The 14,896-nt window shown below is 39.9% G+C and overlaps 1 protein-coding gene across 3 annotated transcripts in view; it reads right to left on the bottom strand.

The window, feature by feature from the left end:
- Positions 1-14,896, bottom strand: part of LOC125462186 (ADP-ribosylation factor-binding protein GGA1-like) — a 35,053-nt gene that overhangs the window by 11,929 nt on the left and 8,228 nt on the right. For all 3 annotated transcript variants that reach the window (XM_048551869.1, XM_048551870.1, XM_059653996.1), the window contains 10 exons: positions 13,372-13,456; positions 12,077-12,152; positions 11,117-11,215; positions 8,364-8,487; positions 7,284-7,384; positions 2,943-3,023; positions 2,197-2,334; positions 1,975-2,056; positions 1,722-1,832; positions 373-495 (listed from right to left, as the gene is read on the bottom strand). In XM_048551869.1, the coding sequence (XP_048407826.1) occupies positions 373-495; positions 1,722-1,832; positions 1,975-2,056; positions 2,197-2,334; positions 2,943-3,023; positions 7,284-7,384; positions 8,364-8,487; positions 11,117-11,215; positions 12,077-12,152; positions 13,372-13,456 (1,020 nt within the window). The remainder of the gene's footprint in view (positions 1-372; positions 496-1,721; positions 1,833-1,974; positions 2,057-2,196; positions 2,335-2,942; positions 3,024-7,283; positions 7,385-8,363; positions 8,488-11,116; positions 11,216-12,076; positions 12,153-13,371; positions 13,457-14,896) is intronic.

The raw sequence follows: 14,896 nt of genomic DNA, 5'->3' as shown, positions 1-14,896 counted from the left end.
CCAAAACTTGGGTGAGAAAGGTTGATCGTCCCAAACTCTAAACATCAACTCTTTTGCTTCCCAACTACACATCAATATACAGCTGACTGTGTGTTTGGTCCAAAGTCTAATCTGAAAGATGACACTTCTGAAAGTGCAACACTGTGTCTGTATTGCTTTGGGAGTGTAAGTTTGGATTATGAAGTGAAGCTGAAGCCAGTAACTTCCAATTCAAAGGCAAGAAAGATGCAACTGATGCAAGCAAGTTTGACCAAACAGAAACAGAGAAAGCACATAGTCAGGGAGTGAAACTTTGCATTGTGCACTGCAGACTGAGGCAGTTCTGTGAGTGAGTGTTATTTTAATTTGTTAAAAAGGAGGAATACCACACACCCAAAGACATGAGCTCTTCATCAAGCCAGGAGGGCAGTTGCTTCTTGGAGTCCAGATTTGAGATGGTAGCAGAACTCATAAAGTTGGATTCCAAATCAGTTAAATCTGCCAGCATGGTATCAGCTTCAAAAATGAAAGGACAGAGTTTAGTTCACGATTCAGAAAAAGAAATTCAATATACAATTCAGGCACTGAGCACACGCACTCTCACTATTCTATGCTCAGCCTCCTATACTGTTCACTTGGAATTGTCTGCCCTCCCACCCAGTCAAATAGCTGGCATTCTGACTCTAGCTCACTTCTTGACCCCAGCACTGGCACTCTAATTTCTCACTCCAAACTTCCATGCTTGCACTCTGACACTGACTCCTCCTTGCAACTTTAGACCTCAACCAATACTCTACTTGGAGTTCTAACACCACTAATATTGTGATACAAAAAGATGACAAAGAATATGTTTTTGCTCTCTGAATTTCAAGAAAATATATCCGTTTTACCTTCAGTATTCTGCAACCATTTGAACTATGGCATGCTGTCATTCACCGGACGGGGTATTGAGTACAAGAGTTGGCAGGTCATGTTACAGTTGTATTGGTTTTTGGTTTGATCACATTTGGAATACTGTGTACAGCATGGACAGGGTGCAGAGGAGGTCCACCAGGATGTTCCCTGGTATGAAGAGCACTAGCTAAGAAGAGAGGTTGAGTAGATTAGGATTATTTACATTAGAAAGATGGAGTTTGACGGGAACCTAATTGAGGTCTGCAAAATCATGAGAGGTATTGACAGGGTGCATAGCAAGAAGCTTTTTCCCCAGAGTGGGGGACTCAATTACTAGAGGTCACGATTTCAAGGTGAGAGGGGAAAAGTTTAAGGGAGATATGCTTGGGAAGTTCTTTACACAGAGGCTGGTGGGTGCCTGGAACACGTGGGCAGGGAGCAGAGGGATACAGATCCTTAGAAAATAGGCGACAGGTTTAGATAGAGGATCTGGATCTACGCAGACTTGGAGGGCCGAAGGGCCTGTTCCTGGGCTGTAATTTTCTTTGCTCTTTGCAGCTATTTAAGAAGGCAGCACTTTACCACCTTCTACAGGACAATGAGGGATGGGCTATAAATAACAGTGTAGCCAGTGTCTTTCGTAAGCCTTGAATAAATAATTTTAAGAAAACATCTAGAACATTTTCCCTATTCTGATGCAAGATCATTGACCTGAAAGGTTAACTTAATTTCCTTCTCCACAGATGTTTGCTGGCCTGATAAGTGTTACCATTTTCTGCTTCCATTCTAAAAATTCTTCATCAGAAAACACACAAAATAAACCTTATTGAGCAGGTACCTAGAATTACCTGTGGAAGCTGATTCTTTTGAGGGTATTTTGTCCTCTTCACGTCCCTCCACTATCTTCTTATACAAGTTGACCACAAGGGTGAGTGAATCATTGGCTTGTAGAATTTCCACTAAACATTGGAAAAGGGATCAATATTACTAAGACATCTTACGTCACAATTGGCTGGAAGCAGTCACACTCAACTTTCAAACACCAGAACAATCCCCAATAAATGAAACACTCCTCCAAAATCAATCAAACAGCAAACGTACCCAGAGCTTCATCGTTATCTATGGTGTCACTTGCGAGTCGAAATAGTGTTGGCCGCAGTTTCTCACAGCGTTGATACAAGCCCTGTACACAAAACAGGGACAACATAAATCCACAGTGAAAATAACATTGTCAGACTGTTACAAACAACAAGTATGATACTCAAAAGTAATTTAAAAGCTAAATCTAGTCAAGTGGATTCTGTGGTTTGTATAAAATGTCACCTTTAGTATTTCCATCTGGTCTTTGGGTAAACTGCCTTTCTGGTACAGGCTCAGCATCTCATTCAGTAGCTTTGTATTGTTTTGCACTTCCTCAATGGCATGTATCCTTTTGGTGATTTTCTCAGTCTTCTCTTGGTCCTGCAAACAACTTCAGTTTGAGAATTTACTGGGTAACTAGAAATCATAATTATATTAACTACCTTTGTTTTCTTTTGAGAATGTTAAGCTGTGGATTTGGAGGGTAGTTAACGATGCATGGCAGAAATTTTCATGAACATGACTAAACCTACTGTGTTGGTTGGCTGTTTACCAATGGACACCTTCACAAAACACATGCTTTCCAGTGAATATTGGAATCCTCAGTCAATTTCATGCCTGAACACAACTGGTACTTTCGCATCACTCCTCAGCCAGGTGAATCCTCCAGCAAGCTTACTGCCCCAGTTAATGCTAGGTTTTTTACTGAACCAAAACCCATTACCTTGTACCTCTTAATATGTGCCAAAGGAAATACCTATTAAAACTTACAGTCAGATTGCCGAGTTATCCAGATTTATTTGACTGAAAGACCTACCCCAGATCTTTTGCCTTACCTCCTTACTCTTGGATTAAGTGGTTCAATGGAAATACATTATTAGGCCAGGAGGTCACTGATCAATTGACCAGAGTTCTGATTTACTGAAGCTGGAAGGATGGGTTCGCGTTAGGGCTAAGGATACTTTGCCAGATATTGTGAATTAACTCACCTCTTTGATGACATTCTTTATGAGTCTGTTGGCAGCCTGCAAATCCTCTGGGTTGTTACTTTTGAGAAGTCTTGCAAGGAGCTGTGGGGATAAAATTTTACACTTTCCCACTTTGTTTGAGTTAATTTATCACCTGACTGGTTAAAGGTAGGACTCTCCAACCCTTTACATTACATTTTATAATCACACCACATCTGCAATAAGTTATTTTTTTATTTGGAGAATATCTAAAATAGTTTTAAGAAGCCATTTTCCAATAATTTACTCAAAGTTTACCGGCACTCCACCACTTTGTTGGTGGGTATTGAGATGGAGATAAGAAAATAATGACCACCTTTATTTCCCCTTCTTTAATCCCAAAGGTCAATACGAAACTTCAGCCCTTCAGTCCTGGTCCACCATTTAATAAGATCATGACTGACCTAGGTGTTCCAAATTGCAGGTCTATCTTTCTACCTTTACCTTAAAATTATTCAATAACCTGGTCCACTGCCTTTTAACAGAAAGTTACATTAGCTTTTTAATCACTTGCTGTGATTGTGTGTGTTTTCATTCTTCCTGCCAAAGTGAACTTAATATTTTCCCACATTATATTCCATCTGCCAGATTTTTGCCCACTTAACATTACTATAATCAGTTTGCATTTTTGCTTTGCCATTTTCACACATACCTATCTCTGTGTCATCTGCAAATTTAACCACCAAACCTTCAGTTTTCCCATCTAAGTACTGATATAAATTCTAACAGTTAAAGGCCCAGACAAGACCCCTGTGCAGTCCAATTTCCTGCATTCTGCCAAACTGAAAAAGACCCATTTATACACTGTATTTTCTCATAACCAGCTAATCTTATATCCATGATTCTACATTACCTCCTTCTCCCATGGCCTCCAACACATAGATCACAATCAGCTGTTTGATCATGGAGTCTCTTGACAGTCAAACTCACTGCCCACCCATGTTCCCTTGCTGTGTGCATCTGACAGTTGATTTCAATGCCCACCCACATTCCTTCACAATGTAACAAAGTGTGAAGCTGGATGAACACAGCAGGCCAAGCAGCAGCTTAGGAGCACAAAAGCTGATGTATCGGGCCTGGACCCTTCAACAAGCTGGCAAAAGCTTCATCGACGGGTCCAGGCCCAAAACGTCAGCTTTTGTGCTCCAAAGATGCTGCTTGGCCTGCTGTTTTCATCCAGCTTCACACTTTGTTATCTTGGATTCTCCAGCATCTGCAGTTCCCATCATCTCTAATCACAATTTCCTTCACAACAGTCGATCTCAATGTTTGCCTACATTCCTTCACTGTATGTGTCTAAGTCAAACTCTCCATCCATAAGTGTTTCCTCATTTGACAGTCGTACTCACTGCCTACACACATTCCCACAACACCTGCATTCAGCGACTGCCATGACACTGGATGACCTTTGCTTTCTAACATCACGCTGGGAGAAAAAAATGCATGCCCTAAAACAGCTTTTGCCAGCTTGTTGCATCATGTTTCAGTTTGGTCCACAGAATATCAATGCAGAGTAAAGTTAGTTGTGTGATGGCAATGCAAAGAAATTAAGAAATAATATACCAGGAACTGTTGTGGGAAGCCTGTATATAACAGTAATAGAAACACAGGAGAGTATTTACCCCATTAAGTCCATGAGGTCTCTCTGCATCTCTTTTATAGTAGCTCAGATAGTCCCACTTATCTAACTCGTCTGTCGACATGCAGCTTTTTTCTTCTGACAGCTGCTTATCAAAAAGGTCCATGCAGAAGGAAGAACAATTACAGGGAACACTGCCACATGGCAATCCAGAACCCAGATAAGCAAGGCAGTCAGGGGTCCCAGAGCCCAAGAAACCAAAATGTGCAATTTCCAGGTAGAATGGGAAAATAAATTTCTGTTCACAACTGTAAAATATAAGAGCAACTGCCTTAAATTTCACAAAGTATAAATATATACTATAAGTGAAGAAGAGAACGGAATGAGACAGCGCAATGATTCATTCTAAATTTCCTCAAATAGCATGCTTTGGACAAAGCAAGTTGATGAAGTGAATGCCATTTTAAAAGCTCAACAGCCATCATTCACAGGCGATGAAGTGATTAAAGAAGCAATGACCATGGCCACTCCCTCCTTATTCAAAGATCTTGATACCGGACAAGAAATAATAATAGAAATTCACAGCATATCACTTGGTTGTTCCACAGTAGCAGAACAAATGGAATCTTTGGCCAAATATGTCTTTTGGCAACTGCAGCAGGACCTGAAGGATTAGAAATGCTTCTTATTGCAGTTTGATGAATCCATCAACATATGCATAGTTTTTAAGGATATAACCACTAAAGAGGATCTTCTCACTCCTTTTCCCCTTGAAGAAACAGCACAGGGTGAGGACATCTGCAACTAATGCAACTGATATGTACTTGAGAAAAACACACTAATCAAGAAATAATTTCCATCACAACCGATGAATGATGCAACAGATGTACTTAGCACAAATGTGAGCTATCATGCATTTTGCAGAAATGATCCTGATTTTCCACTTTTGTCAATTACCACTCTGCAATTCACGAGCAAAGTTATGAACCTTTATCATGTAATGCAAGTTGTTGTTAAGATTATAAACATGATTCAAGGTGCAGCCCTTCAACATTAAGATAGTAAGAACTGCAGATGCTGGAGTCAGAGGTAACAAAGAGTGGAACTGGAGGAACATAGCAGGCCAGGCAATATCAGAGGAACAGAAAAGCTGACGTTTCAGATCTGAAGATGGGTTCCAACTCAATCCATCAGCTTTCCGGTTGCTCTGCTGTTGCCTGCTCTGCTGTGTTCCTCCAGCTACTTACTTTGTTAGCACTTTAACACTGCTCATCTAAATCATTATGTGACAAACTCAATCCTGCCTATGGTGAACTTTTCCTCCATGCTGATGTGAGGCGCTTAAGTTGAAGGAATATCCTCCAAATAATTTTCTGTCTAATGCCTGAAATTGGCACTTTCCTTAAATCAAGGAATGAAGTGTATAGTGAGCTGGCAGAAAATGCTTAGTTGCGTGACATTGTGCTCCTTACGGATATCACATCAAAACTGAGCGAGCTGAATTATGAATTACGGGGAAAGGACAGAGACTTGATACATACAATTAATGCTACGGAAGCATTCAAATTGAAACGGGGAATGTCATCCTCCCAATTAAATAATAAAACACTACGGCACTTCCTGAATCTGGAGAATATACAAGCAAAAACAAGAGACATAGTTCCACCCAGGAAACGTCTGTGCACAGCTGAGGATGATAGCAGAGGAATTCATCAGGCCTTTTCAGGAATTAGATGTAATGGAATTAATTGTTTTTTTTTGTCTCGAATTCATTTCTTCAAGTAGACATTGGTGAGTTGGATACCAAATTCAATCTGATGTTTGATTAACAAAGCAGTGAAGTAGATTTGGAGATAATTACTATGCAAAATTACATTCATCTTAAAGTCAGATCAGGAGATAGTTATCTGGGGACTCATGTACAAAGTAAAATGCCCACTCCTCTCATCCTGTGCATTTAAAATGAAAGCTTACTTTGACTCCACAAATCTCTGAGATAATATTCCCACAAATGAAAATAATCAAGTTTTATTATCACAACCACCTCACAGACACTCATTTGATTGACTGTGTATGATTTACAAATTCAAACTACAACCCACATTCAAGGCTCTGCTAGAAAATATGCAACCCAAATGTCACCCTGAGACTTAGTCAGCAGAGGGCAAAATGAATGGTTACATATTTGGGTTTTAGATTTATATAACACTAAAAATAAACTGTTTAGTCTGTATTTTCATGAGGGTAGATCCTGAGCTGCATTTAAATTCAAGACATGGTCTTGTGCTTCAAGAGGTTCAAAACCACCATCCCACACTATAATATTCTACTTTATACAATAGCCTATTATGTGGCACCTCATCAAATGCCTTCTGGTAATCCAAGTACAGTACATCAACAGGCTCGCTTTTATCCATTCAGTTTGTTAATCCTTCAAAGAATTCCACTAAATTGATTTAACATTGATTTCCCTTCCACAAAACCAAGCTACTTCCAACTGGAGTTTTTCTAAGTGCTCAATTATAACCTCCTTAATGATCAATTGTAATACAATCCCCATGACAGACATCAGGCTAAGTGGCTTATATTTTCCTGTTTTTTGCCTCCTTGTCTTAAATAGAGGAGTAATATTTGCTACTTTCCAGTCTAATGAGACCTTTGGAAACTAATGCATCTACTATTCATTAGCCTCCTCTTTTAAAAAGGTTTGAAATGTGTGTACTATAGATGAGATTTTTTTAAACCTTCGATTTCTCTTCGTCATCAAAAAGTGAGCTCTCCATTCTCGGAGAAGGTGGTGGGAAAGGTTTCACATTTGGTAATTTAGGATCCTTCTTTATAACACCTGAAGAATAGGAGAAAACAAATTCAAGGAAGGTTAACAAAATGTTTATAATAGAGTAACAGTAATAGTGATACCATTGTACAAATTCAGCTTTACACCATGTTAGAAAATAGAGGCTGTGTAAAATGGATAATACTTAACACCCGTGAGCATCATTTAGAAAAAGTTCAGGAGAGGTCTCCCTGGTGTCCAGCCTAATATTTATTTCAGTCACTGCCATTAAAAGAATCTTATTGTTATTATAATGCTGTTGGTGTGACCTTACTGCACACAAATTAGCTGTTATGCTTCTACATTCTACATTGTGTTGAGACCACACTTGGAATATTGCATTCAGTTCTGGTCACCTCATTATAGCAAGGATATGGACACTTTAGAGAGGGTGCAGAGGAGATTTACCAGGATGCTGCCTGGACTGGAAGGCAGGTCTTATGAGGAAAGTTTGAGGGAGCCAGGAATTTTTTCACTGGAGCGTAGAAGGATGAGAGGTGACCTGATAGAGGTCTACAAGATGATGAGAGGCATAGATAGAGAGGATAGCCAGAGACTTTTTCCCAGGCCGGAAATTACTATTACGTGGGAGCATAATTTTAAGGTAACTGGAGGGTATAGGGGAGATTTCAGAGGTAGGTTCTTTAGACAGAAAGCAGTGGGCGTGTGGAATGCGTTGCTGGGAGTGGTAGTGGAGTCAGGTACTTTACAGACTTTTAAGCAACTCTTGGATAGGCACGTGGATGATAGTATAATGTAGGGTATGCAGGGTAATTTGATCTTAGTAGAATAATAGGTCAGCACAACATCGTGGGCCGAATGGGCTGTACTGTTCTGTGTTCTCTATTCTATTACAACAGTGACTACACTTCAAAAGTTCTTCCTTGATTAAAAGTCATGTGGGACATTCTGAAGTTATGAAAGGCACAGTAGAAATACATTTTTTTTAATTCCATGCTTTGCACTGAGTCAGTCACATATTACACACCTTGCTTCTTCAGCATCTGGTAGGCATCTCTGATTTTTATTTCGCTTGGCAGCCACAATGTCCAACTGTACAACATTTCTATTATCTTGGCCTTCACTTTTTCAGAGGACCACGTGCCCAAGTACTGCAGGGAGAAAACAGCAAAAATCTAACTGTAGTCTGGCCTTATTCTTTCTGCAAACACTGTCGTCCTATATTTTCTTCCAGTAGAAACACTCACATGGTTTGCTCAAAAAATGCAATGTATCAGAATACAGTTTAGGAAGTTTAATTTGTTGGTTCATGTTTTAGTAATATAACTTTTAGGTCAGGGTTTGAAGTGTTAAATGTACAGGAAGTGGGAACAAAAAGAAAATGCTGGAAATACTCAGCAGGTCTGGCAACATCAGCAGTAAGAGAACATAATTAATGTTTCAATTAGCATTCTTCAGAATTAAAGGAAGTTGTATGACTCTGTAAGTCAGAAATATGATGGGTTTTATGTCTGAATTGATGGTAGGGGAAAAAAGAACAAGAAAGAAAGTCTGGATATCATGGTGAGTGGAAATTTAATGACAAAGATGTTATGGAAGAAAAGACAAAGGGAGTGATATTGGCTGTAGTAGAGTCAAAACATTTGTCCAGAGTGAGTGTAAATGCCAGAATAATGAACAACAAACATGTGAAAAATGAGATTCAACTGGCACAGCTAAAAAAAAACCCAGAGTGGACAGTGCTCACGGTCTGAAGTTGCTAACTCTGCGTTGAGTCCAGAAGACTGTAAAATACCTAATCAGGAGACAACGTGATGCTGCACGAGCTCAAGTTGATCTTCACTGGAACGCTGCAGCAAGTTCAGTATTGAAGTGTTTGCTGGAGAGTAAGGAAGTGTAGTAAAATTGCAGATGACTTAAAGTTTGCACTAGAATTAGCTTTATTGTAATGTACGCAATTCAGTATGGTGGTAAAGTTTACAAGTCCCAACTTACTGTGCCATCTTAGATACAAAGGTACCTAGGGACAGACTCTTAAGTACAAATTCTTAGTGGAAGAAAAATTAGAAAAATAAAGAAATAAAAAGTCCAGCGTTACAGATCATTGGAATTGATTAGAAAAATGAAGAAATTTTAAGTTAAAAATAACAGTCCATCACGCCAAGATCACACCGGCACCTAGCCTCTAGTCTGCACTGGGCCTTGACTACAGGCCACACTGGGTTCATCTCAAGGCTTTTAAGGCTGAGAGATTGCTTCTGGAATCATCTCAAAGCTGAAGGTCCAAGCTAAGGCCACAATGGGCTGAAGGACCACCGTGCTAGGCCACCGAGAGACTGCCATGCCAAGCCGAGGGATTGCCACACTGGGCCTGCACTGTGTCCGGGAGTCCAAGTGGGGTCATACTTGCAGGGTAAATGGAGGTATCTGAAACCAGTCACCCAGACTCCCTCTGGTGTCCACAGTGAGACCGCAGTGTGAGTAACGAATACAATAGCACTAATTTGAATGCATAACTACACCGCTGCTCCACTTGGAAGGGTGCTTTACACCTTGGACAGTGAGAGGGGAAGTTGGCAGGGGGTAGGTAAAAGGACAGTTGTTACATTTCCTGCAATTGAGTAGGAAAATGCCATGGGAAGGTGATAAGGTGCTGATGGTTAATGAAGAGTTGACCAGGGTGTCACGGAGCAAACAGTCCCTTCAGCATATTAGTGAGATAAGATAGAAACATGTTTGGCGGCAGCATTCTGCTGGAGATGGTAGAAATGGTGGAGAATGAAATGTTGAACTCGAGGGCTTGTAGGGTGGAAAATGAGGAGAAGGAGAACCCTTCACACTTTTGAGATGGAAACAAGTTTGGATTTGAGAAACTGTCAATGCCCCTTAAATAATTAACGTTCAAAGGATGGTTTACCTTTTCTAAAAGGGAGTAAGGTAAGAGATGAGAAACGATAAACTACAGGTAGTCCTTGCTCTTGGCTTTGTAATGGAGCCAAGGAGTCTAGCAAGATTGCAACAGGCCCTATTAGAGGCAAAAGCTAATCACATAACTCCTCGCCAAAAGCAAGTTGATAAGAAAATGGTAAACAAAGGAACTTCTCAAACTATTAATACATTTCTGAGATCAAAAGGACAGATCCTTGTGAAGGATCTGTGATCATAACACTATGAATGGAACGACTGGTCAGAGAATACAGTTTTCCAGACTTTACAGGATCTCTTCCAGTTGAGAGAATCAGTTTTGGGGGACAAACGTTTCAGCAAAGAATGCATTTGGCAACTTCTGCGGTGGTTAGAGATGCAAGGATCAGACCCTAACTTGAGGAAGTGTACAGATCTAGAAAGTGCTGCAGGAATCATACAAATGGCCTTTAAGAAAGACAGCGTAAATTCACCAGAATTATAAGAGATGGAAAGGGATAAGATGCACGGATAGGTAGCTAGATGGGCTTGTACTCTTATGGTGTCCAAAATATGAAACAGTAATCAAATCAAGATATTTCAGGTGATTAGAGGTTTCAACAGAATTGATAGAATGCAACTATTCCTCTGATAGGGTGGGTGTGAAGTTCTGAATAAGAGAGGGTGCAAACTTACAAAATTGAGGTACAATGTTCAGGTGTCATAGTATGTATTATTTCTTCACATACAACATAATGGAAATCTAGAACTCTCACTAAGCTAAGAACAACAGTTAAGAATGCAACATAGCATTACTGTTAATTATCACCAAGGCTCTAAAAGACAATACTGATCTAGAAAAAAACTATACTATACCTTTGGTGATAAGACTTTAATTAGATCATTTAAAAATCGATACTTCCCAGCTTCATTCTGAAAGCGTTTGCCGCAGTTATTCATACAGGTCTCCAATACCTGTGGAAAGAAAAACCCTGGTCATTAAACACTGTACACAAAAACACTAAACCGAAATCAAATACAGTCACACCTGACACACACACACACACACACACACACACACACACACACACACACACACACACACACACACACACACACACACAATATCACTAGTTACAACATATGATTTCAATTTTTGGAACATTATCTCTCCAAAAATAATGAAACTGCTTAGTAAGCAAGAGGTTTATCGAAAAAAAAACCCCCTTGAGAGGACAATGCGAATGGTCAGAGTTGATTTATTCAAGGTTGCATCTTTTTGAGAAAATAATATTTTGGATGCAACCTTAGAGTTATTTGAGACATTATGTGTGGTGAGTGTAGCATGGTTTAAAAGGAACAGGCAAGTCAGAACCTACCATTCCCAAAGCTCACTACTATTGAGGTTTTTTTTTAACCTCATGCTTGGGTTGGGTATAGATTAACTGTTAGAGAACAACTGCTATAATTTTTCATCCCACCACACATAGAAAATAATGAAATAGATGTACCTTGGGCCCTTTTCATCCAACTATTCCTCTGTTCCAATGTCATAATTTTGCATTGAGAACAGATGATCAGTGGATGTGGATGGATTTTTTCTGTTTCTGTCCTATGCTGTCTCTTCCTAGAGGGTGCTGAATGAAATATCTATTGAGTTCTTTACACTATACCTAAACCTGTGGTGTATCTGCCCTGGGAATTTATAATGACATAGTGCTGAGAAATCTTTCATTTAAATCTGAACCTTCATGAGACTTCAAGTTATTATGCTACTGGTAATTAAAAGATTTTGAGAAAAGTTACATGTTAACGGCAATTAACCAACAACCTTACCGTTAGTGCATATAGTGCCTCCCTTTCTTGTGGTGATTGGATTTTGTGACCCAAAAGGCGAGTTGCAATCTGTGGGCTGAAGACAGAGGAATTTATAGTTCAAGCATCATTCATGTTTTCTCCCTTTTCATTTAATACCTTCTTGTGGAGTGCCTTCACAAAGAGGTCATCCTAGCATCAGGACATCCCTCAAATTGTCATCTTTTTACAACAATCTTTATGCTCATATCATAGAATGATAATGCACAGGAGACAGCCTCTCATGCCTATTTCAGCTGTCTAAAAGAGTTAACCAATTAGTCTCACTGTTTCTGCATAACCCTGCAGATTTTTCAGTGATTTTGGAGCAGGATGACAGTGGTCTAAAATGGCATGTCTGTCTCACAGAACGGTATAATCTCTCCTCATACTGTTATAAGACCACAAGACATAGGAGTGGAAGTAATGCCATTTGGCCCATCAAGTCCACTCCGCCATTTAAATCATGGCTGATGGGCATTTCAACTCCACTTCCCTGCACTCTCCCCGTAGCCCTTGATTCCTTGTGAGATCAAGAATTTATCAATCTCTGCCTTGAAGACATTTAATGTCCCAGCCTCCACTGCACTCCGTGGCAATGAATTCCGCAGGCCCACCACTCTCTGGCTGAAGAAATGTCTCCTCATTTCTGTTTTAAATTTACCCCCTCTAATTCTAAGGCTGCGCCCACGAGTCCTAGTCTCCCCGCCTAACGGAAACAACTTCCCAGCGTCCACTCTTTCTAAGCCACACATTATCTTGTAAGTTTCTATTAGATCTCCCCTCAACCTACTAAACTTGAATGAATACAATCACAGGATCCTCAGCCGTTCATCATACGTTAAACCTACCATTCCAGGGATCATCCGTGTGAATCTCCGCTGGACACGCTCCAGTGCCAGGATGTCCTTCTGAGGTGTGGGGCCCAAAATTGGACACAGTATTCTAAACGGGGCCTAACTAGAGCTTTATAAAGTCTCAGAAGCACATTGCTGCTTTTATATTCCAACCCTCTTGAGATAAACAACAACATTATATTCGCTTTCTTAATCACTGACTCTCCCTGCAAGTTAACCTTTAGAGAATCCTGGACCAACACTCGCAGATCCCTTTGTACTTCTGCTTTACAAATTTTCTCACCGTTTAGAAAATAGTCCATGCCTGTATTCTTTTTTCCAAAAGTGCAAAACCTCATATTTGCTCACGTTGAACTTCATCAGCCATTACCTGAACTACCCTCCTAAACTTATCACTTTGATGACCACACTTCCTCTTACCCTTCCAGTTCCAGATTGACCTGATCGGAGAATCCTTTGATGTATTCCCATTTCTCTTCTGAGTTCAGCGGGTTTGTCGCTTTATCTTTAAAAAAAAACACACAGGAATTAGATTTAACAATGTGATGCTGAGCTAAGCTCCGGGCTTGAGGCAGCAACTCTTCTCATTGTCCCATGATATGGATTATCTTTTGGGTCTTTCCAGCAAATAGTTTTTGCTTCAGATCAGGTGCACCTGTAGGACTTGTTTTCTAGCATTACAGGACAGGGCTGGCTCTGGGTTTGGATTCCCAGCCCTCCATGGTTGTCCAAGAATCTACAGGAATTGAAGTATTTTCCAGATGCTGTTGTCATTAAGCCGGGGAAAGTGGAAGAGGAAAGTGGTGTTTTTTATATTTAAAAGCCACCCAGAAGAGTTATAGAATGTAAAATGTCAAGGGGTTTAGATGTGTAAATCGTTGATAAAAATAAATATACTGACCTGACATTCCAGATGACCTCACATTTTCAGTTGTAAAAAATACTCATTTCAACGACTTCCCTCCTTTACAGATGCAAAATTCTACACTCCATTAGTAAGTAGCCTCAATTTTTCACTTCAGAATGCATGTTTTACATACCTAATACTGAAAATCAGTACATGGGATCAAGTAGGAGATGCAAGCATTATTGTAAAAATGATGCATAGGAGTTTAAGGCAGCTAACACAGAACAGACTTGGCATAGTTAATGACAAACCAAAATGGGCGTTCTAGCCAAAAGAATGAAGCACGAAGCAACTTTCAAGCTAAGTTTAATAACATTTGCCAGTCATTGAATAACTGTACTATAATGAGACAATTTGGTATTAGTAAAAAACTGGTGTAAGATTGGAAGGAAGAGGAATCCACCAAGAAAAAGATCGGCAAGAACAAATGTCACTGGTCTGATTTAGGAAGTATGGAATGGATCCTCAAGGATCACTGGAATGATTACATACATTCCAACATACAAACGGAGCAGGAGAAAGCCATTTGGTCCCCCAGTCTGCTCTGCCATCCAATAGATGTTTGATTTGACTGTAACCTCAACTCCACATTGCCCCCGATAACACTTCATCTCCATGTTACCAAGAATCTATCTATCTTTGTCTTAAAAATAGTTGAAGTCTCTGCTTCCACCACCTTTTGAGGATGAGTTCCAAAGACTCTCAATCCTCACAGGAAACAATTCTCATCTCTGTTCTAAATGGGCAACTCCTTACTTTTAAGCAATGACTCATTAGTTCTAGATGTTCCAAAAAGAGGAAACAGCCTGTCCACGCCAAACCTCTCAAGCCCACTCAGGATCTCATATGCTTCAATCGAGTCACCTTTTAATCTTCTAAATTTCAATGGATGCAAACCTAGCTTGTCCAATCTTTGCTCATAAGACAACCTGCCCATCAGTCTGGTAAACTTTCTTGGAACTATTTCTAAAGCATTTGCATCCTTCCTTAAATAAGGAGATCAAGACTATTGCTAAGGACCAGACCAGACTAGACACC

This window comes from Stegostoma tigrinum, chromosome 23 (assembly GCF_030684315.1).
Source record: "Stegostoma tigrinum isolate sSteTig4 chromosome 23, sSteTig4.hap1, whole genome shotgun sequence".
Classification (NCBI taxonomy): domain Eukaryota; kingdom Metazoa; phylum Chordata; class Chondrichthyes; order Orectolobiformes; family Stegostomatidae; genus Stegostoma; species Stegostoma tigrinum.
This window is presented reverse-complemented; position numbering and strand designations above follow the sequence as displayed.